At 32.1% G+C, this 24,318-nt stretch overlaps 2 protein-coding genes and 1 pseudogene across 4 annotated transcripts in view; 1 reads left to right on the top strand and 2 right to left on the bottom strand.

Annotated features, from left to right (window-relative positions):
* Nucleotides 1–24,318, top strand: part of LOC133193947 (amino acid transporter heavy chain SLC3A1-like) — a 168,895-nt gene that overhangs the window by 102,650 nt on the left and 41,927 nt on the right. The window lies entirely within an intron of this gene.
* On the bottom strand, nucleotides 1,056–22,402 carry LOC133193676 (uncharacterized). 3 transcript variants are annotated; one of them, XM_061329632.1, is made up of 10 exons: nucleotides 22,312–22,402; nucleotides 17,211–17,498; nucleotides 13,205–13,344; nucleotides 10,036–10,282; nucleotides 9,664–9,806; nucleotides 9,336–9,579; nucleotides 4,276–4,374; nucleotides 3,761–3,967; nucleotides 3,606–3,627; nucleotides 1,056–1,283 (listed from the first exon to the last, which is right to left on the bottom strand). In XM_061329632.1, the coding sequence occupies exons 1-10, from the start codon at nucleotides 22,367–22,369 to the stop codon at nucleotides 1,271–1,273; spliced, it is 1,461 nt and encodes a 486-aa protein (XP_061185616.1). In that variant the 5' UTR covers nucleotides 22,370–22,402; the 3' UTR covers nucleotides 1,056–1,270. The 3 variants fall into 3 exon arrangements, with proteins under 3 accessions (XP_061185616.1, XP_061185614.1, XP_061185615.1); XM_061329630.1 differs by having other exon boundaries at nucleotides 17,076–17,498; nucleotides 22,312–22,399; XM_061329631.1 differs by lacking the exon at nucleotides 4,276–4,374 and having other exon boundaries at nucleotides 17,076–17,498; nucleotides 22,312–22,400.
* On the bottom strand, nucleotides 18,231–19,945 carry LOC133193858 (uncharacterized; annotated as a pseudogene).

Here is a 24,318-nt window from a genome sequence, read left to right on the forward strand (position 1 = left end):
CAGGCTTTTTGATATCATTGACAGCTGTTTTTTCAATAAAAATGGAACTCGTAAATTTACTTACCTTTGTCATTGATCATTTGCAAAATTATTTTGTTAAAAAACATTCTGATTGTACACACAGGTACTCTGACATTAAAAAGATGCTTGAGTTTCTGATTGACAATATTTATGTGGTTTTATGAGACCAGGTCTGCCAACAATCTATTGGAATTCACATGGGTACCAATTGTGCCCCGTTATTAGCAGTCCTTGTTTTGTATTCATATGAAACAGAATTTGTCCAAAAACTTATACATGAAAAGAAGAAAACACTTGCTGTGGCTTTCAACTCGACATTTAGATATAACGACGACGTATTGACAATTAACAATGGCTATTTCCATTCTTATGTCGATATGATATATCCCGGTGAGCTTGAGATAAAAGATACTACAGAGTCTAACACATCTGTTTCATATTTGGATATTTTACTTGAAAAGACATTAATGGTAATCTAACAACAAAGCTTTATGATAAACGTGATGACTTTAACTTTTCAATCGTCAACTTCCCTTACTTATGCAGCAATATACCTTCACCACCTGCATACGGGGTATATATCTCTCAGTTGATTCGATACGCAAGAGCATGCTCTACGTATGTACAATTTCCAAAACGAGGTAAATTATTGACACACAAGTTGATGAAACAAGAATATCAGCTGTCTCGTTTAAAGCCATCATTTCGTAAGTTCTATGGTCGATACAATGACCTTGTCAGCAAATACAATTTATCATTGAGTCAAATGCTGACTGACGTTTTCCATATTAATTGTTAGGCCATTATTTACACACTGAATTGTCGACGGATTTTTTCCGTTATTTCCCGATCATGACAAGGAGCACACGGCGGGTGTGACCGGTCGGCAGAGGATGCTCACTCCTCCACGGCACCTGATCTTACCTCTGATGTTTGGAGGTCCGTGTTTTCTCTGCTCCTATTTTGTATTGTTTAATGGACTTTTGAGCTTGAATACTGTTCGTTATCCATATATTTCGTTTACAAAAATGATATTTCCAGACCCCTTTTTATGTAAAATTAATCAGAATTACATTTGAAGCCATCTATATAAATGGATTATGATGTTAAACAGTCAAAAACTGTTAATAACATCCACACAAATGAATACAGAGTATTTGAATTGGTCAAAAAGTTTGAAATCTATACATGAATATTCTGTAAATTCAGTTCTTCATACTCCTGTTGAACATCACTTATTTTGCAGCTCCTAATATTTGGACCTGGAAAAAAGTATTTCATCTGACTAAAAACCAGTAATGCATAAATAAGAGATAATAAAAATTACATTCCGATTTGATTTATTGCACTTTAATATATCATCATAACACATGGAAAGGATAGATCATATATTATATTTCAACTTAATTTTTTATAAGAAAATAAATACTACGTGTTATGGATACAGGTTGTATTTAAAAAAAATCATGCAAATAAAACACCGTTCATCATGCTTTAGCAAATTTTCTTGTTAAAAGAAGGAAGTAGTTGAAAATTGCAATAGAATAGTATGTCGTTTGAAATCAAAGGCAAAAACCTAAAATTATCAAACCAAGGTATCTTATAGCAACTTAATTCTGAGGTGATCATATTTAAAAATAAAAGAGGTACACATGAGCTTCTAGCTGAGATTATGGTGAGACAATATACATGCATAACATTTGCTATTATTACCTAACCTACTATATAAATTGTAATTAGGCATTTTTAACTGTTTCCTGATTCATTAAAATATTTTTGCAAATCATGAAACAGTCAAACTGTTTACCCGGTCACAGAATGAACTGTTACATGGCTGAACTGGTCCATTATGACGTCATAATTAATTTCCCGTACTTTTCAACGATAATATTGAATTATACATAAATTGAAGTATTTCATGGCATTCAATTTGACATTATCATTGGAAAAGTAATCCGAATACCCATAGAAATATATATTCAATTTCATATCATATATCATTTCAAAAAAGAGGCCAAGAACACCTTTTCGGAGGTGATTTGGGGGAAATATAGGCCCCTTTCACTCATTATAGATCTTTGCCTTAAACGTCTGACTCAGCGTGTTATATTCAATCCTTCAAGTCGTCATTATTTTGTTTACTAAATAAAACATGTACATGTATACACCAATTTACTAGTGCATGATAATATCATCCCCATTACTTTTTTCTGATTTTACACCAATCGGTGTGAGAATTTGATTAATATTCATCTTGTTTAGTTTGGTTTCAAGAAATAATACAGACTTTTGTTGATGTATTTGAAAATTCTTTGATTATTATGTCTATATCATTACGTTAAGAAATTATACAGTAGGTTAGGTAATAAAACACTTATTTCATGACAACTCGGGAAACAGTCAAACTATTGTCCTTGATAATGGGGAAGACCTGGGGAACTGTTGCCATCGGCCTTCGGCCTCGGGGAACAGTTTCCCATGTCTTCCCCATTACCTCGGGACAACAGATTGACTGTTCCCCTCAAAGTCATGAAATAAGTGTATACTGTACTATAAGTGAATGTACTGGATAAAGCAAAATTATGTGAGCTTATCTGAGCTGATACACAATGTACGTGTGTGTGATCTTTATTATTATTTTGTCTTTTCAATTAAACTGCTTTAAAATGATTTTTTTTGTTCCTGGTTGTATTGATAAACAATCAACCACAGTCCTTAATTTACAGTCGTCTCAAACCTCTACCTGAAGCTATTTATATAAGAGAATATCGAACACAAAGTCAACTGACATATTTTTGCTCTGATTTTAAGCAAAATATCTACTAAAGGAACTAAAAGGTATAAAAATATGCCTGGTCAAACTATGATGGATTATATAAAGATGAAAATCGTTGTTAATCTTTGCAATTATATGTAAACATGAAATACTTAATATGAAAGATTTCTAAAAATACCTTAAATGGAAAAATTACTGAAGGACAATCAAAACCCTTATAATGAAACTCCTGACTCATATTACTTAGGGAGAGCTCGATTCAGTCTCCTTGTTTTCTCTGAAATCATATATAGCTTTCTTCCGTTGTTAAAAGTATAAGAACTGTTATAAATACAGTTTTTAAAAAAAATCACAGACATTTCGAATTTAAAAACCAATATTAATGTAGAATGTTTATCTAATAAACGTCCTTTCCGAGAATTTTTAACTCATATTTGGATGCCACCATTGCCGATAGAGGGCTGTAATTTTTTTTAAAACAAAAAATAATAAACTTTACCCCTTCTAAAGCCTACAATTTTAATTTGAAATTACCTACCGTTCAAGTCGCCCGCGTGGCGCAGTGGTTAGAGCGTCTGCTATAGAGTTGCAGAGTAAGGAGTTGATCCTTACGTTGCGAGTTCGAATCCAACTACAAAGCGTGTAGATCACGTGTCGCAATAGGTGCTGGCACGAAAAAAATTCCTAGCTGCTCAAAGGCTGTAAGTGTCGAGTGCAGGTCAAAATTTGCAGCCCTCCACTGGCAAGCGGTGGCAATATAAGTGAAAAATTCTCGAGAGGGACTTTAAACAAAAACAAACAAACCTACCGTTCAATCTTGATTATAAAACCTAAAAAAGAAATGATGCATATTTTAGGCATGTTTAATTTTAAAATGTTGAAATTGAAGACAAAGTGATTACGAAACATGTCAATATGATGTAGGTATTAATGAAAGTCAATCAATAAATAATGAAATTCTACCAAATAATGTAGTATCCCCTCTTCTATATGTCTTAAACACAAACAGAACAACTAAGGTCAGTAGGACACACAGCAGTACCGTCAAAGCAGCCAAAACTATTACAGTACTGTTTCCTTGGTGTTCAGTTGATCTCGGTGGCGATACTGTTGGACTAGCAGTTGTAGTCACTTTGTTCTCCAAAGTAGCTGTTCTGTTTGGAATTTCGTCTTAAGTTTGAAGAAATGCATGTATCATTGAAAAGCTATTGAGATCAAATATTTTCAAACATAAAATGGTAACTTCATTTTAGATATACACCACGCCAAAATAATATATATATGAGAGAGAGAGAGAGAGAGAGAGAGAGAGAGAGAGAGAGAGAGAGAGAGAGAGAGAGAGAGAGAGATGCTATTTTGAAAAAAATGAAGATCAAAGTTATTAAACAATTAATTTTTGCTTTAAATATCATGTTTAGAATGATTGACAATCAATGTAAAATAAGAAGATAAAAAACAATAAGTAGATATAGCAGTACTGTTTTCTTGGTGTTCAGTTGAGCTCAGCGGCAACATTGTGGCGCTAACAGCAGTAGTCTCTTGGTTCTTTGAAGTCGCTGCTCTGTTTTGAATTTTGTCTTTAAAGAAAAAAAAGATAAAAAGTGGCCGAGTATTTTCATACTCAGAAAAAAAGAAAGAGAGTGAAAAAGAGAAAAAGGGAAAGCTTTTCAAGAATCCCCATAGGTTCTAATTGCGCCCCGTTATTAGCAGACGTATTTTTGTATTCATATGAAGCAGAATGTATTCTAAAACTTCTACATGAAAAGAAGAATTCTCTTGTTGTGGCCTTCAATTCAACATTTAGATATATCGACGACGTTTTTTCAATAAATATTCATTTTCATTCTTACGTTGATTCGATATATCCCTTTGAACTAGCTCGAAAAAAAGAATACCGCAGAGTCTGACACATCTGTTTTATATTTAGATGTCTTACTAGAAAAAGACGTTAATGGTACCCTAACAACCAAACTTTATGATAAACGTGATGGCTTTAACTTTTTTATCGTCTTCCCTTATTTATGTAAGAATATACAATTATCACCTTCATATGGAGTTTGTATTTCCTAATTGATTCGATACGCAAGAGCATGCTCTACGTATGAACAACTTCTAAAACGAGGCAAGCTATTGACAAATAAGTTAATGCTACAAGGATATCGTCATTCACGTTTAAAGTCAACATTTCGCAAATTCTATGATCGATGAAATGGCCTTGCCAGCAAATACAATCTAACGTTAAATCGAATGTTGACCGACGTTTTTATACAAAGTTTTAGGCCATTATTTTCACTTTGAATTGTCTACGGATTTTTGGATTGCTCAATCATGCTAAGGAGCACACGGTCGATAAGGTATGCTTATTACTCCATGGCACCTGATCCCACCTAAGATATTTTTAGAGGTCCGTGTTTGCTCTGCTCCAAATTTGCATTGGTTCATTGGACTTTTGAGTTTGATTATTGTTCGTTATTGTAACGTGCTGAAGCTACACTCTGAACTGCCTGAGTCTGTCAGGATGGTGCAGTTCAAATACTGAAGTTTAGATTTATTTCTTTTATTATTCAATTTTTTTCTGACACCATCTAAGTACCAAAGAAACAAAAAGAAGGGTCTGCTTCAAGTTCCACAATTTATTTAGTGCAACAGTCCCTTTTAACAAGATAATAAATTAATAGCCTCTTCAAAATAACATGAAATTAATTCCCTTGTCTCTTAATTTCTCCCAAAATAAAATCAGAACTCAAGTAAATTCACAAACACTACTTTGGTAAAGTCTGATTCAGAGATAATGCAGAATATGTAACTTTTATTTAAATTACTTGATTAATTAATAATTTAATTGATAAAATTCCCAACTTTTCTAAAGTCTGATTCAGAGGTAACTCAGAATATGTGACTTTTAATTAAGTTAAGTTATTCACAATAATTAACAAATTATTTGATCAAATTTCCAAATAATGGAAATATGTGATCAAATCTAAATCCCTAAAAATATTTCTTAGCAATTTCAATTAGTTTTTACCCAGTAAAATTCCAAATGAATAAATAAACTTATATCTTAAAAAATATGCTAACCCCACTTGCTTCTCTAAAACTTAACGGATTCTCTTATTTATACCCCGTTAAAATCTGTTTAACCAATTAACTCTAAAAACTCGTCTACTAAGAACAGATTTCGTTTACAGTAAACGGAAAATGTCTCGTGCAACATAGTTCCATTATTAAAACTTTCAAACAAATAAAATTATACAATTTAAATACTACTTTTCATTCAACATCTCATGTATAAAGATAAAAATATTATTTTGTTTACTTACAATGTCAACGTCATGAAATTCACAAGAGCCATGAATATTAATAGGGGTGAAATCTAAAAACAGCAAATTGACCCGGAAGTCAAGGTCAACCTATGAACTACTAAAAAAAGTAGCTGACAACTTCTTTCAAAAAGTGTACAAGTAATGGAATTAAGACAGTGCATATACCCTAACAATACAAAAAATGCATCATATAGCCTGGGAATGAATCAGTAAGTGTGTCAATTAAAATATTTAATGATTTCCATGAAATGAAACGCACGTGTGACATTTCAGTTCGAATTTCCTCAACATAACTATTACGTAAGATATGACATTACAATAGTCTAGCAATAAATAAAATTACACACATTCAACTTTAAAAAATAGTATCTGAGCATATTATAGTATTGTAAAATGCAAGTTTCCCGTAATTTACAACTATAAAACAAGTAAAGTGAACTCGAGTCAATAAATAGCATTTAGGGGCCATCTCAAAATATAATGTTCAATATAACAATACAACATAACTTTACATTATCTTCATATTTCATTCATGTGTCTGTTGAAATGATTTTTAGAAGTTATCTGGTTTGTCTTCACGATTGTTGCCTAGCTGCTGTGTTACAACGCAAAATGTAATAACAACGCAAAGTGTAAGAAACCAGTATTATTACATTTTACGTTATTACAATTTGCGTCAAGATCAACGCAAAATGTTATAGCGCAAGATGTAATAACGCGATTTTTGAATTATTACATTTTGTGTTATTACATTTTGCGTTGGGATTAACGCAAAATGTAACAATGTACTTTTTGGTTGTTACATTTTGCGTTTGCTTAATTTTTGCTTTGAGGACAACGCAAAATGTAATAAATAATGTCATAAAACAAAATATAATTATTTGATATATTGTGTTCAACGCAAAACATCACAAAATTGTTTTAAACATGTAACAATATTGAAACTCGCTTTATAGACAGATCTATGACTATGAAGCAAACGTTACGACTTTTACGGAAATTAATAAATCTAATTGTATATTTTTTTCTGACACTGTTTTCAACATTTTTATCGAATACTTATAAAACATTAATTTAACTTTGATTGACATTTCTATCTTATAAAACAGTCCGTGTCATATATCTATCGCTAGTATTCTTAATTACCAAAGATTAACCATAGGTCGATTAAAAGCTCTTGATATGCATGTACGAATGCAGAAACTATCTATTTTATTATTTTTTTTATTATTATTATTATGAGAGAGAGAGAGAGAGAGAGAGAGAGAGAGAGAGAGAGAGAGAGAGAGAGGCAGTTTTATTTTTTGCTGGTCCGCAATGAACGTGATTTGTAAAACAGTATAAAATCTTAATTGTCAAGAAAAATTATTTTCAACCTGACTGAATAAAAAGTATGTTATTACATTTTTATTATTGCATTTTGCTTAATCTCAAAGCAAAATGTAATAATCTAAATCGTGTTATTACACTTTGCGTTGAACTCGACACTAAATGTAATAACGCAAAATGTAATAATCCTAAAACTTCTTTTTTTACATTTTGCGTTATTACATTCCGCGTTGATGTTGACGCAAAATATAATAACGCAAAAAGCAATAGCCTCGGTTTATTACATTTTGCGTTGTTACTGCAGACACGCGTCGATATGTAAATTATATATCTGTTTGATTACAGGTGTATGACGCCTTGGCTGAATTTCCTGTTCCTGTAACTGTGGAGTGTAATTTCAGTTTAGATGTTTAACTTTTATATTTTATTATTTCTGAAGGTAATTGTTTGTTTGATTGAAAAGATAGTGGTCATTCTATTTCCTTAAGCTTTGATTTCTTGCAAAAGAGCTTTAAAATGCAGGTATTAGAATCAGTCTTGTGAATGAGAAAGGTGAAAATAACGAACAGGGATCTTAAGCTTAATAATCAAGTAGAGAATAAGAATCGTGAACAGTGACTGGGAGGAATAAGAATACCCTGCCCACCGGCAACACCCCTTCCTGCATCCACACAGCATACTTTACGTTCATACTTTACACCCAATTCACTTAATGTAGCAAGAAATATCACAAAATTAATATCATTTTAAATGAACCAGTTGATTAACTTTAAACTATGAATCAATGAAAAGAAATAAATGGAAAAGAAACTTAATTGTGCTATAACTTCATACCTGTACATGTATACCTTTGAGGTCTGTCTGAGGGAATAGTGCGTGGTGTTATACAGTGTCTTACTTGAGGTCTGTCTGAGGGAATAGTGCGTGGTGTTATATAGTGTCTTACTTGAGGTCTGTCTGAGGGAATAGTGCGTGGTGTTATATAGTGTCTTACTTGAGGTCTGTCTGAGGGAATAGTGCGTGGTGTTATACAGTGTCTTACTTGAGGTCTGTCTGAGGGAATAGTGCGTGGTGTTATATAGTGTCTTACTTGAGGTCTGTCTGAGGGAATAGTGCGTGGTGTTATATAGTGTCTTACTTGAGGTCTGTCTGAGGGAATAGTGCGTGGTGTTATATAGTGTCTTACTTGAGGTCTGTCTGAGGGAATAGTGCGTGGTGTTATATAGTGTCTTACTCTAATTTTCATAATACCTATATTCTCAATCACGTGATACACATATCGAACTACATAGAATGACATCTAACAACAAGAACCATTACTTGATTACATTATGATTATTCTATGAATTGTATATAATTATGTTTTTTTTTTTTGTTTTATAAACCCTTCGATACCCTTCTGTACAGACGTTCCTCATTTAAGAAAAATTGTGCAAATTTTGGCATATGCATAGCGCTTATGGCCCTAGAAGCAAGGGTTCTTTATCATGTAAATGCCTATCGTGACACAGGACCTCCTTTTTGAAAAGGTCATATTCAAATGGGAAGTCTTTAACTGCTTATGCCGGGCGCCTGACGGAGAAATATTCACTACTATATATGCTTCTACGACTAATTTTATGAATTATAGCGTTTTCTTTTGTGTTAGTCATTGTGTAATTATGGAATAAAAAGTATTAAAGTCTTATGCTTTGGAACACTTTTTATGTGTACTTAATCAATATTTATTATATAACATTTAAGGATCTTCTTTCTAAATACATCTCTTCCTCACTTTCTACTTTTTTAACCATTCGCCATAATTCCAATAGAAGCTGGCTTCTAAATTTCAAATAAATCGTAAGAATTCAATCAGGAATTATTAATTCAATCTACAAAGAACTTACCTGAATTAAAATAAATTGGTAGATTGATGGACCTCGATCCAGAACCACATGTGCTCATTGATGATGTTGACATTTCACACAGAAAGTGAACAACATTGTCGTATTCTGTCACGTGGTAGGTTATTCTGCTGATTTGTACAGTTTCAGCACTGTTATTTAGTGTAATGTACATTTCATCTTCTTGAAGACGAATTTTGGTCCACTTTTCATTGCTTTCTCCTTTTTTCACACAGCAGGTCATTACCTAAAATGAGTCCTAATGCATGCTCGGATACATTATGACGACAAAACCTGAAGGAAAACGCGTATGGGAAAGCATAATGTTTACCTCCTCTTTAGAAGTGGACACCATGGAAGCCGAGCAAAAGAGATAAATTATTTTGCCAGTTCCATATGTTCTAATATTCTGAGGATTAATAAGACCATCGCTGTCGTAAATTATGATTGGTGGCATTCTCCATATGCCATCAACTTAATAATGAATGAAGAATTAATATAGGAATCATTTAAAAATAGATTTTTGTTTTCAAAATAAATAAATAAATAAATAAATAAATAAATAAATAAAAAAAAAATAAAAAATAAAAAATAAAATAAAATAAAATAAAAAAAATTAAGAAATTGTTTAACAATAAGCTGCCTAATTGTTTTGGTAAATATTATGTGAAATACTATGTACATGTAATAACGTTTATTTTACCTTCAGTCCTAGCTTTTATTAAAATGTTTGACCTAATACCAAATTGTCCACATTCTCTGCTATGTCTATCCCCTGCTATACATATGATTTCCAGTTCTTCATCCGTTTGTGTCAAATGATAAAATATTTCAGATTTTTGAACATGCGTGCAACCATCTTCGCTGCTAGACAATGGAGTGGTGAGGGGAGGCTCTTGTAATTTTAGTTCTCTGAATCCACTGGGGGTTTTCTTGCACCATTTGATATTCTTTGAAGAAATTGATAAAGAAAAAATACTAAACGAAAAAAAAAATGATTTGAGCACTATTCTTATGACCTCTTTACTTTTTCAGACAAGAATAGCTATTGAAAGGAAACAAATTAGCCTGGTGCTTTGTAGTAAAATACATAACAGAAAATAAACTACTAAATATTAGGTAATAAAGCTCTTTCTATCTCTCTCTCTCATGCACTTTGCATTTTCTAACTTGAAATAAATCTATGTGTTTTTTTTATTTTGAAACTGTAGCTAATTTTTCTTTAACAAACATCGATCAAAATTTCCTCTTCCATCATTCTGAGAGCGGAGGGTTTCCTTATCAATGTTTTTTCTGCTTTCGAATATCTGCTGTTTCCCCTATTTTAGGTCATTGCCATCTGTAGATGTTATTTTTGCTCTTTCAATGATAACTGAATAAATACCTCAAACAAAATAAGCAACCTAGGTAAATTTGAGAGGTAGTACAGAGTTACCATTGCAATTAATTACCTAAATAATGATTACGGCATGCCAACTTCACAAAAATGAGCTAAACATAGTTTCACAGTTGATAAACTAGGTTTATCGATGTAAGCTATAGTTTACGAACCGTAAACAGTAAACGAACTGTAAATATTTCACATCTCTAAACCATTGTTAAAGCCTTAATCTACGTTTTACAAGTGTAAACTATACTTAACACTGATTACAATCAATTGCAATTGCAGAACATGGTTTATCTGATAAATACGGTTTCACGATTTGTAAACTATGGTTTACAACTCTAAACTATAGCTATCGAATGTCAATTATAGTTTACGGTTGTAAACTATAGTTTACAGATATTTAAGGCGCCGAATTCACAGAATTCTGATAAACATCGTCGTACATTTGAGAAACACAATTTTAACGAGAGAATCTCTTTGAATGACGGTTTGAGTTCATTTTTTTCCTCATAAGCAATGACCTTTATGAAGTAAATCACCGACTTTTATCCCTGCCGTCTTTCCAACTTTGTATAGCGTTGTTAATCAGACAAAGATGACTGAAAATTGCTAGTATCAAACGAATCGCTGAAAGCTAGACGTATTTAAGATTATCGAAAAGAGAAATTAATACTGCTTATATCATGAAATATTTGTTTTTCTTTTTTATTTATAATATAGAACTTACACACATTTTCTATTACCTCTCGCTATTGATTCCGCGAGATTTTGAATTGAAAGCTATCGTTTACAGTTAATAGGTGTTTAGATTCATAAACTATATTTAACAACTCCTGACTATAGTTAACGAGTGTGAATTACAATTTATGACGATAAAGTATGATTGACAAATGTGAATCATATTTTATCTTTCAAAACCTCTAGTTTACGACCATAGCTTCCGTTCATGAACATATATGATAGTTAACCATACTTTACAATGGAAATTTATAATAAACGAATATAAGACAAAATTTATCTTATAAATATAGTTTCACGATTTGTGAAACTATGATTAACAACTCTCAACTATAGTTAACGAATGTAAATTATAGTTTCAAATTAGAAAATCTATATTTAATAGCAAAATCTATTGAGATGAAATATATGGTGATAACGAACAGTATTCAAGCTCAAAAGTCCATAAAACAATACAAAATAGGAGCAGAGCAAACACGGACCTCCAAACATCAGAGGTGGGATCAGGTGCCATGGAGGAGTGAGCATCCTCTGCCGACCGGTCACACCCGCCGTGTGCTCCTTGTCATGATCGGGAAATAACGGAAAAATATGTCGACAATTCAGTGTGTAAATAATGGCTTAACAATTAGTATGAAAAACGTCAGTCAGCATTTGACTCAATGATAAATTGTATTTGCTGACAAGGTCATTGTATCGACCATAGAACATTTATTTACAGACAGATAAACTTAGATTAGCATTCGTAAACCATTATAGTTAAAACCTTTAAATATAGTTTTACAGATGAAAACTATAGTTAACGAATTCTTACTATAGTCTAAGGTTCGAAAACTATAGTTCACAATCTATAAACTAAGTTTATCATCTATGAATCTATGTTTAGCTCATTTTTATGAATTTGGCGTGCCACAATAGATGCTAAAACATGATTGACTTTTCAGTAATCCTAATATATATTTAATCGAACATTTCACAACCATTACATTAAGCACAAGAGATAACCAATGGTACTTTGGAGTGAAAGTTGTAGGTCTTCAGTTGGTCAGTTTTATTGCTTATGTAAATTATCATTAATTTGAAGCTTTCCGTCCTCTGAAAAGTCTTAGTACAAGAAAAAGAAAACTTCATACATGTAACTGAACAACTACATTATAACCAGCACTTCCACTAAGCTATTACCTGGCGATGTTTCATACACAGAGCTAAAAGATGCAGAGTTTTATGACAAAAAAGCAATAAAAGATTTTTATCCCATGTTTACCCCTTTATCCAGTGGATATGACTCATTGGATATTTTTTTCATAACCCACAGTTGTGACGTCACAATGGTTTTTGCGTTAGAGTGATGAAGTAAAATAAAGTGGAGTCCTATATAAAACAGTGTAAAACATTGGTTGTGAAGTATTAAAAATGGGATAAAAAGAATCTCCCATGATTTGTAGTTGGATATGACTTTTATCCAACTCATTGTGTGTTTTTTATCCCCTCGCCAAGGCTTGGGGATAAAAAACACACAACTCGTTGGATAAATGTCATATCCAACTACAAATCATGGGAGATCCTATATATATAGTAACATATTTTTGCCTTTCCTATAATGTTATCTTTTTTGTAATAAGCACGTATTTTCAATATTTTATTTCTTATCTCTCACACGTACAAGCCCCCCCCCCCCAATTCTTTACTGCATTTAAAATACATTCAAACATATGACATATTGTACTGAGTGAACATTGATATTTACCTCACTTGGTATACCATTTATACTTTCAATTTCTCCAACACACTGCAGCTGTATGACATCTCCTACCCGATAAAGCTCTGTATTGTTTTTCGTACGACCGCGTATTATCGTTGGACCCTGCAACATCTTTGGAGATTGACCTGTATTTTTATAGAAATCTGACAGCATAACTTAATAAATCCTTTTCATACAATTAGATTATTTCAAAGTCATTCTTTATTGTGTGCAAATATCTCAATTTGATCACTTTTTGTATGAGTGTAAAATTGCACAATTTTGATTCAGAAAATTAAAGGTTGAAAAATACTTTTAAAAAAATATCTTTATAAAACAACAAGAAATCGCTACTGACCGTATTATGTGCCTATTTCTGTGCTGGATATCAAATAGACATGGCTTTAGGGTATATATATATATATATATATATATATATATATATATATATATATATATATATATATATATATATATATATATATAAATTAATAAATTTTGCAAATAAACTCCGAAACGGATGCACCAGAGTTCATACTAACTCCTCTAAGAATACACTAGATACAAGATGATGTCCGTAAACTATATTTAGATTTCACTCGGATAGTTAGTATCGTGCATTAAATTAAAAGTCTACCCTCATTTTCTATAAACAGCCATGGAATAGCAAAAACATGAGTACGGTGGCGTTTCCGGTCGTACGTTACTGGCAATTTTTAATGACACTGACAACAAGCAATCGTTCATTTATTTCATAAAACATCATCACTGAATTATTCAATCAAAACTTGATTTAAATGATATATAAGAGATAAGGTGTGATACCCGATTAAAAAGGGAAATGTGCAAATTATTTTCGTCATTCACCGATCTTAATATTGACGGAAGCTTTTAGAACATCATATAGCATCGAGCCCGATGTTAAAAAAAAACGAGGCTATTATGCTACATGAATATAAAAAAAGCTTTTGTGTGAATGGTCATTGAAATAATGGTAAATCATTGATAACACTATAAGTTTTGAATATATTTATATATCGAAAGACTAAAAACATATATGTAGTAGGTTTTCCTAATAAATTTATCGGTAAAATCCTCACTGAGAGCATCGTGGCAACGAACCCTAAGTACAATTTGTACTTCGTAATAAACTTGCTTACATGAAAAGAGAAAATAGTGAATAAGGTATTGTTCAAATACAATCAAAACTGTAAACATTTGTGCTTTAATCAATATATTTCAGTTATTTTTCTGAATACAGTCCTTTGTATCAAATACTCGGCCTATTCATAGGGCGTTAAAAGCTAATTTTTACACAGGTACTTGAGTCTTGGTTTATAAATACGTATGTACCTTATTGATACATGTATGTAAAAAAGTAAAGTACATTTTTTACATATCGATAAGGTACGTACATATTTATAAAGCAAGGCCCAAGTACCAGTGAATTTTTACCCCCCCCCCCCAAATCAATTTATAAGTAAAATGTGCATATTCGCTGCTTTTATCCTTGAGGGAAATGAAATAAGAGCATCTGAAGTACAATATCCATAACATAGTGTAACAGGTTTCACAATAAACGCCAATTAATGAAATTGTTTTTTTTTCAAATTTTCACAAATGGGGGGGGGGGGCGTACATCTACTTCCTGCAGGATTTTGAACAAAGTATTTCTTCCTGCTATAAGCCTGTAGGCTGTCAGTAGAAACTACAATATATTTTCTGTCGGTAGTAGTATAAATTCAATTCCCCCCGCTTGCGCGGGATTTCATCTAGTATATATATATATATATATATATATATATTTCAAGAGTTTTTGTAACAGCAATAAGAGTTCTACACAGAATTAAGAATGTATATGTACACCCCTGAATTACTTGGTGTTTCCTACAAACTCCTCTGGCAAATTTCATGGTCTTTACCATATCAACGGAACAAAAATTTCCTAATGACAATGATTTTTAAAAAAATGCAGTCAAACCTCGTTATCTCGAACTTGATGGGACCGAGAAAAACATCGAGATATCGATATCTGATGATTCGAGATATCGAAGGTAAAAAAAGAATACGAAGTTTGGACTTCCCAATCTCTTCGACATATCCATGGTATTCGATATATTTGTGTTCAAGATACGGAAGTTCAACTGTAAATGCAAATGAACAAGGTTCAAATGAATCACCTTGGCCCTGTTGTTCTTTTTTCGAAGATAGCAAAGAAAATGTTTCTTTCATTATTCCAATCAAAAATTTTAACCTCATATTGCGACCCTAACCTAGCTTCAAGGGATTAATATTTAATGAAACATAAATCCGCACATTAGATTGCTTCAGTATCAATATTTTTAACATGACCCTGCTATTCTCCAGGGAGAAGATTAAAAAAAAAATTCCTGTTCACATACAATAGATAAATTTAGCCCTACCCCAGCGCAAGAGCGTCCTTAAATTAAAAAAAATAATAAAGCTCACAAGCATTCTGAGAGTATTGTATAAGCAATACTAGTCACCTACTAACATGGATTGTCTGGTTGCTCTTAAAAATCAATTCTCCAAGGGAATTCATTTTTGAAGGTGTATTAAATTAATTATGCAAGGGTCGTAATTTTTATCAAAATTCATAAGAGAGGAACTTAATGCAATCTTGGTCAGTAGCTCATTACCTAGAGGTAAAAACTCACGTACCAGAAATCAACTGAATATCGTTATAAACTCAATAAGAGTGTTAAAAAAGACCGAAAAAACCAAGCAAGTGAGAAAGACTGGCTAACAGATGGCCAGAGCAGACGGACAGACAAATTGAAAGGAAACCTAAAGCCCCCTCCGATTTCACCGGTAGGGGACTAAAAAGGGTCCACGCAACTTAGGAATGTTTGTATATTAATATGGTTTTCCATGGTCCTGCTACTCTTTGATTTTTTTTTTTTGTTCAAATATTCCTTTAAAAAGACTTTGTTACCTTATTGAATCCCAATCCGACCCCTTGAACAAATATGAATTTAAACAAACTGATGATGCTTTCGTATTAATATGACTAATAATGGCCTTGCTGTTCTTGAAATGATTTGAAAAGATTTTTTCCCTTCATATTCCCATGTAGAGTTTTTGATCTCCAATTTGGCCCCATGCTACCCCTGGGGTCATGGTTTGAAAAAGAATTGATTCATTACGATAACAGGATGTTTTCATATAAGTTTCATATTTCTGGCTCCGTTGTTCTCGAGAATAAGATCTTTAAAAGATGATAAACAAATTTTCACCGATTCTTAATTATCTTTTCTTGAGAAAGGGTGTAGCTGTTTATTTGAACAAAATTGAAACCCTCTTTACCCACGGATTCTCCTTGATTGAAATTGGCCCGTGGTTCTTGAGAAGTCGAATTTTTTTTAGAGTTTACAGACAGACATAGAAAAAGAAGGATGGCTAGAGGCAATGATCAAAATATTATCAGAAAAGCTCACTTAAGCTTTCAGCTCAGGATCAGGTGAGCTAAAACCAAAATGTTAAAATCTCTTCTATCAAATACCCGCATACCTTCGTCAATTATTACATATAACTTTATTTATTGGAATAAAAAACAACTAAAATATCAATCAAAGCTTTTTCATTGTCACAACGATCTTGGTATTTATCATAATTATCACTGACTGAATTACCAGTGACAATAAAAACAGAACAGTGTTGTGAACCCTATTTAAACCTCAGCGACAGTCAGTTGCTTCTTTATGTACATGTATATGTGAAGCAACAACAATCCGTATCTCATTGGAAACTCTAGATATGAATATTGAACAGTAAGGCATAGATAAAATATGAAGAATTGTAAGGAAACTGATACCAGTGCATACCTAAGCATTGTTATGCAAGTTCGTATACCTACCTTTTATCGAAAATACCCTCATTTCATGGCTTTTGAAAATACTTCCATCATCGGTATAATAACATTGGAAGACAGGCGTAAAGTCTGGATCAACCGAACATGTACGTAATGTAAATAAATAATAAAGCCACAAACCGCAAAATGAGTTTCCGTAATGATCATGATAACCACATCGTTGATTAGCAAAGAAAAATTCCGATGTTTTATTCTTGTTGAGCCAGTAAAATCCTGTTACATTGGCCATGCAAATGTATCTCCAGTGTGTGCTTTTGTTTTGTAGAAATCGGAGTGTCACCGAAGGAATAATATTTTTTTGAAACTTTGTGCAAGTACACCCCAGTGTTAAATTGTTATTTCCAACTGTAGGGAGATGATAATTGTAAGTGTTCGTATCCAGACCGAAATGTCCAAAAACAAAATGTTCTAAAAAAGATAGGATAGAATTAGGCAATTGTTATCACAGACTATTTCAAGTTCACTATTATATACTTTTCTTATCAGATTTGTTCATATTATTTTCAATATCAAGAAGTAAGTAAAGTCGTAATGCGTCTGATATGTTCATAAATGTTTTTTAAACTGTAATATTCAAAGAGATGCAATGATATATGTGTATTTGCTCTGTGACTCCTATTTTAATTTTTGAAACTCAGATTTCGAATAGCTTTTCTAAAGTATACAGAAGTGTGTCATAATTTAACGGTAAAATTCTTAAGCGTGAAGCGCAGAGAAAACATGCTTACAGAGTTATCACTCTTTGCCACACGGAGGCATTTCGTCGGCTGTCATTACGTTGCTGACATTGTGACAAGAGTGATACTATGTCCTACAAATAAAGAGGTGGCAAACGATGTGTCTTTGTTGCCCCAAGACGGACATACTATCGATAATACTCCTGCCAACCTACTTCAGTTGACAATAAGCCTGTCGAAAAACCCTTTATTTCATGTTTTAACATGCGTACTTGATGGAATTTTTAAAAAAATTCTGTTTATTCTCAGAAATTAATCAAATTACAATTACTTTGCTAGAGTAATGAATTACATTACACATTACAAGAAAAACAGAAACAAAAACAATTTCGGAACACAAATTGTTTGCAGTTAACTTTTAAATCAGATTGTAAATAAATATAACAGTGATATGTTTGTCATTTTACACATCATAGTTGCATTTTATCATCATCAGATTTTCAAAAGTATTGTCAGTCAGAGAACAGCGTTCTGGCATGAGAACTTTGCCTGCAACGGTGAAAACTCTTTCTACAGGAGCAGATGTTCCCAGATTGGTCAAGAAGCTTTTTGCTGCACTAGCCAGGAAGGGAAGTCTGGTTTGGTTTTCTTTCCAAAATTTCGAGAAATCGTCTGTGATATCAACACATGGTTCAGGTAAGTACTGGCCTAGGTCAACCTGAGATTATGTGGCTCCAGACTGGTGTCGTTTCTTACTTGGAGTACTGCTCTCAGGCATATAGCTAAAGAAATCTAGTAGGGGGAGACTTTGTTTCTTGCCCATCTATATCATCTTCAAATTTATCTTCAAAGGAAAGAGAAACGATAGTGTTCTTCAGCAGAACAGTCAAAATGTTGACTTCATTCTCATCATACCATCTCAACTTCAAATTTGGATCTAGCATAGCTGATGTTTTAAAGTCATTATTATTTTCAAATGGATTCAGTCTTGTGTTTATTGAAGACTCTTAAAAGTAATCATCATCTTGTTGTTGTATACTGCTGACAAATGATTGATCTGGTGCTTCAGTCCCAAGGTGACTTGTATTGTTAGACTTGTACTTAAGTTTCCTTTTATAAAGACAGTAACATATTTAGGGATCTAGTATTGCACACAGTTCTTGCAAGAGTTTTCTTTCATATGTAGAATCTGTAGACAGTTTAACAGAGGTGTCAATTTTGTTCAGTTTTTCATCAGGGACTTTAAGGACTGATTTAATTATTCTTAGTTGTAAGCTCCATCTTGTTACATTTACAGCTTGTAATCGGATTCATCCTCTAGTTATATACTTGCATGGATAGACTTTTGCACATGATTCACAATTTAGGAAGTTTTTGAAATTACTGATTTCAAATGTGGAGTACAGACCTTTAGTCCATCCTTGACTACGAGTATGAGCATAGTATAATATAGTATATGAGTATAGATTACGTGTAGGAGCATAGCATCCTGAGTGTTTCAGTAAATGTTCAAATCCTCGTCATATTCCTCTTCTGGAACCTCGTCTACTGCATCATCATCATCATCAGCATCATCCTTGCATTCATCTTCAGACTTCTCCTTTTTCATTGTTATATCCAGGAAGATAAAATGTGAATGCTTTCACCATGGTTGATGCATTGTCGCTAATTAACAAATGTGCAGATCTTATCATAATTTCAAACAGAGCAAGTGTTTCTTCATAATCGTGTCTTATATTTTCTGATTTGTGTTTCCCTTTAAATTTTAGCAGGAAAGGATCACAGACACTACATGCTGGAAAATATTTGGTCACCACACTTTCAGACTTCTGTTGTTGAGTTTCTGCTATCAGTACCTCTTTATGTGTTTCCTCTAGAATGAATAATAAATATTTGATTATGTATGTTTTACTTGAATAATATATTTTTTAAAACATGATAATATATCACTGTACACAGAAGTATATATTGACAAGCAAGTATATTAGCACAGATAAATAGTCAGCATAGTCGATGAAGCTAATTATAGGACATAATTACCTTGAAATGGGTTTTGAAGTTTGAGATGACTCTCAATGATCCAGAAATAAATGCTGGGCAATGTTTACATTTTGCCTAAAAGTTTTCAATTTTGTCCTCTGGAAGATCATATTGATCCAGGATCCTACTTTAGTCCATTTCAGCAAAGTTTGTGAAGTGATATCTAATCAATACTTCTAGTTTTTATGCTAAAAAGTGGTCACAGCTGACTATAAAGTGAACAGGTAAACTTGCTTTGAGCTATCTTTGGAACTGAAGTACATGTTTGAGTAAATGTCTCTGGTCTGATATCTCTTTAATTAAATTCATGATAATTTTTACCCAGCTTCCTTCAATTGATTTCATAATTTTATATTAAAAAATTCATTTAATGTATTTATAGATGACCATTTAATAAACACTTTAAAAAAGAAACAAGACTTTAATTTCAAGAATGTATTTTTAATTTTTAAAAATTCTTAATCAAATTCATTGAAGAAAGGTATATCATTTCATAAAATAATAATAAAAAAATAGGCTAAATGGAATTCAAATGTAATTGAAAAGTAAAAGTCATTACTGGTATTTTATAATGCATTACATTACAATAACTTGGTATTGAAAAATGGGTGCATGACACATAATACCCCATTACTTTAAAGATTGTAATGATTACAATGCATTACCATTACACAGATGCGGATTCGTTATCACTTTAAACGATTCAAGATTTATAAGTTATGAACCTAACATAAAGAATAAACAAATTAAACAAAAAATAATACCAAAAGAATCACGTGAATCAGTTGTTTACAATTAAGCATTGAATTCTGATTTTGGATGTCGTCGGTCGTATAACAGTACAAGGCCATACCAACGGAGAAAGTTAATTAACGGAAATGAATATTGCAAGGACAAAAAAAATTCTAAAAGTAAAATTGTAATATTTTTACAAGAATACATATCAGGAAGTATTGAGGATCAAAGATGAAATGACAAAAAATTGAACACATATACAATGTAGGGAGACTTCACCATGGATTGGACCCCCTCTCACTTTAAAGCATAATTAGTACATGCTTATTCTTGCGAAGATATAACGAAGGATTTATTTAAAGGAAATTCCGTGCGAACGAATTTTTTTTCGTGGGAACGAATTAGAAAAAAATATGTCAAGCTTATGTCCTATGGCAACCACCGTATAATGCGAGATTTTTTTGGATCGATATATATGGAAATATTCTCAAGGAAAAAAGGAGAATTAGTAATTTGAGGTATAGATCGGACAGATTTGATCTTAGATGGGGTGTTACGAATGTGCTCAAATCAAATAGATATAAACTAAATGAATTTGAATTAATAGCGACACATCGAGAAATAAAATCTGAAATAAGTTCTGCTGCAGTTAAAACGACAATTTACAGTTTTCAAAATATAATGTAAAAATCATTATAGAAAAGGCACTTGTTAAAGGTCCAATTCAATTTTTTTTTAAAATTGCATATTTAATTTAACCCTTTTTTATCAAAAAAGAAAAAAAAAAAGAGAGAGAAAAGGATTAATTTCATCTCTAAAAAACTAAACGTTCCTGACTAGTTTCGATTGATGAAGTGAAATAAAATAAATACCCCAATTTAGACAATAACACCTTGATAATACCAGTTCATATATCATATAGTTCGATGCTTGGTGAAGTTGTGTGTAACCCATGGTGGAAACATGTCAGGGGCCTTTTTATAAAAATAAAGCCTCTAAACCACAATGATATTGTGCAATTTTGAAAACATATTCGAATAGGTGAGGTATGAAAATGAAGAATTTCTCTAAGTGACAAATATAGTAGATCCTAGACTATTCTAAATTTCAAAATTAACCTCATTTTTCTTTAAATTGTCATTTCAAAGTCTTATTTTATTAAATTAATTCCGAGGGAATTTCCTTCCCTTACATCTACCAAAACTTTAAAACTGCTACATATGCATTTCAATATTTTTCTTCAAAAAACATTCATGCAAAAATATTTTAGATATTATTGTTTTTTAATAATATATTTCGTTAAAAATATTTTAAATATTATTTGTTTACTCGATAATCTACTTCGTTTAAATTATCTGATCCATGGTATGTGCCCAAAGCATGGTAAATTCCAACCAAGTTATTTTTTATTCCTTTTAATGTGTCATTGTTTACATTAAGCTTCACACTTGAGCGACGTCATTTTTTGCCGTAAAATTACGGCACATTCCTGTATGTAGCACAACCAAAACAAATCATTTAAGTTTTAAATTATATTATTATTTCGGAAATAGAAGTAAGATAATTTGAAACATATTTTTGTACCGATTGTAGAAGTGAATTACATAGCTGTCCTGAAAAACACTAAATAAAATAGCCGACTTTTATATTGGGGTCATATGTAATAACATACATTCCTGATTATATCATAACACAGGTGAAAAAATCATTTGAAGAGGTTTATACATTTAATAGCTTTCAAAACAGAAGAAAATATAGTGTTTACATACCCTCAGGCTGACAAAAGGAACACAGCAACGTTAACAGAATCAAAATTAAGACAATCATATCGCAAACTAGTGTCCCGAAATTATTGTGTGTCCTTGACGAAAATTAAATTAATATCGTTTAAAACCAGTTTGAAAAATTGTTCTTGCTGCATAATGTTTCAGACATGCGTTTCTTTACCTTGTTTAATACCTCACGGCTATTTACATGATCTTGAGGCGACAAATCAGCATACTAAATAGTCTTCAAAATCTTATTCGGTCAGCTTTTAAACATGAATATACACTTATAAAACAAGAATAAATAAGGTTTTCTTATATAAACTTTACATTGCATTTTAGGAAAATTATAGTTATATCTTCAAGTTATTTATGCATTTCCAAAAAATCATCCTTAGCTTAGAGAGGTAACGGTTTTAGATGTATTTTATCATAGATGCAGAGCATTGTTTACAAAACGAAAAGTATCCTCTGTTTTTCAAATGTAACATTCTCATGAACTTCATGGACAAATCACTTTCTGACAAAAGGTTTATTTCTTCCACATCTTCTCCGAGGAAGTTTCCCAATGAGGATAGTGCAATACACTCTGATATGATTTTAAAGGTGATCTGAATCCCTGTATGAAAATAACGATCGGTAATCTATCAAAAAAAGATCTATAAACAAATAATACAGATCTGTGAAAAGGGCACAAAACACGCACCACTGAAAATTCTGGATATGCAATCAGGTGCCTATAGCTAGGAGGAGTATGCATCCCCTGTTAACCGGTCACATCCGGCATATGTGTAGATCTGGTAGATGGAACTTTTCGTAGTCAAATTCGGTATAAAACCAAAATCCCAACAGTCGGTATGAAACTCGTCAGCCAAAATACGACCAAATGATAGGTTATATTTGTTAAATGTAACAAGCTTAAGGTCATAGAAACGAATTGCTGTCTTTAAACGAGGTTGTTGAAATTCCTGTAACATCAACTTACCTGTCAGCCGCCTGCCTTGGTTTTAAAATTGATTGTTCTCTGGAGAATGCTCTTGAGTATTGAATAATTTTTAAGATGTAATTAAACACCATATGCACTTGATAGCGGTGCATTACTACATAAATAGGGAGAGTTGACGATGGAAAAGTTGGTCATCTTGTTTGTCATACAATTTAGATGTTAGTTGGCCCTTATCTTCTGTAGAAGTTAAACATAAAAATATGAAACATATGTGACAGACTTCGAAGACTAGGCATTCTAACAAACTGTTGGAATTTCGCAAACTGTTGGAATTTCGATGGGCACTATTTGTGCTCCGTTATTAGCCGACCTTTTATTTTCCTAAGAGGCATGAGAAGAGAAAACAATATTAATTGCAGTGGTCTTCAACTCGACATTTAGATATATCGGCGACGTATTTTCAATTAACAATAGTTACTTCTATTCATTAAAAATATGAAGATAACGAACAGTGATCGATCTAAAAAAAATAATAAAAACATATGTACCGGTATAAATAATACAAATATGTTGTATATTCTGTTCTAAGAAGGCTTGAAATGAAATAGTAATATGTATAAAATTCTTCTTCATTTGTATCATAAAGTTACACATTTTACCAAAATCAACAGCTTAAAAAATTTACGACTTTTCAATTTTATACACAACCATTCCCCACGATAAAGAAGAAAGTACGTTATGTACCTAAATCGGCCCTGTCCCCAAATCTGACGAAGATTTTTTTGAAGCATATCTAAGACGTCCTCTTTTTAATTCAGTTTAATTTTTGTAATTATATCAAATCAATTTTCCGACAAAGCAATCTGAATACAGATAGTTTATTTGGAAAATAACACTATCATAATGACGTATGACGTCAACCTAGCGACGCTACGCAAATACGAGGGTTTGTTGGAAAGTTCGTTATATTACTCTCAAGAAATATTAAAAAAAGAACACATTTTTTCATACATTTATAAAAAATACTTATTTTGTTGATCTGTGAAGTTTCATTCCATTCGATT

This window comes from Saccostrea echinata, unplaced genomic scaffold, assembly GCF_033153115.1.
Source record: "Saccostrea echinata isolate AGI-Se365-2 ecotype Australia unplaced genomic scaffold, CSIRO_AGI_Sech_v1 ptg000028l, whole genome shotgun sequence".
NCBI classification, from domain to species: domain Eukaryota; kingdom Metazoa; phylum Mollusca; class Bivalvia; order Ostreida; family Ostreidae; genus Saccostrea; species Saccostrea echinata.

Excerpts from the sequence above, each read along its gene's own strand:
- LOC133193676 (XM_061329630.1), bottom strand. The coding sequence starts at position 22,369 with ATGATTGTCTTAATTTTGATTCTGTTAACGTTGCTGTGTTCCTTTTGT. Across the intron at positions 13,345-17,075 it reads GAGGGTATTTTCGATAAAAG|GTCAATCTCCAAAGATGTTG; the intron begins GTAGGTATACGA and ends ATAAAAATACAG. Across the intron at positions 10,283-13,204 it reads TAAATGGTATACCAAGTGAG|AATATCAAATGGTGCAAGAA; the intron begins GTAAATATCAAT and ends ATTTCTTCAAAG.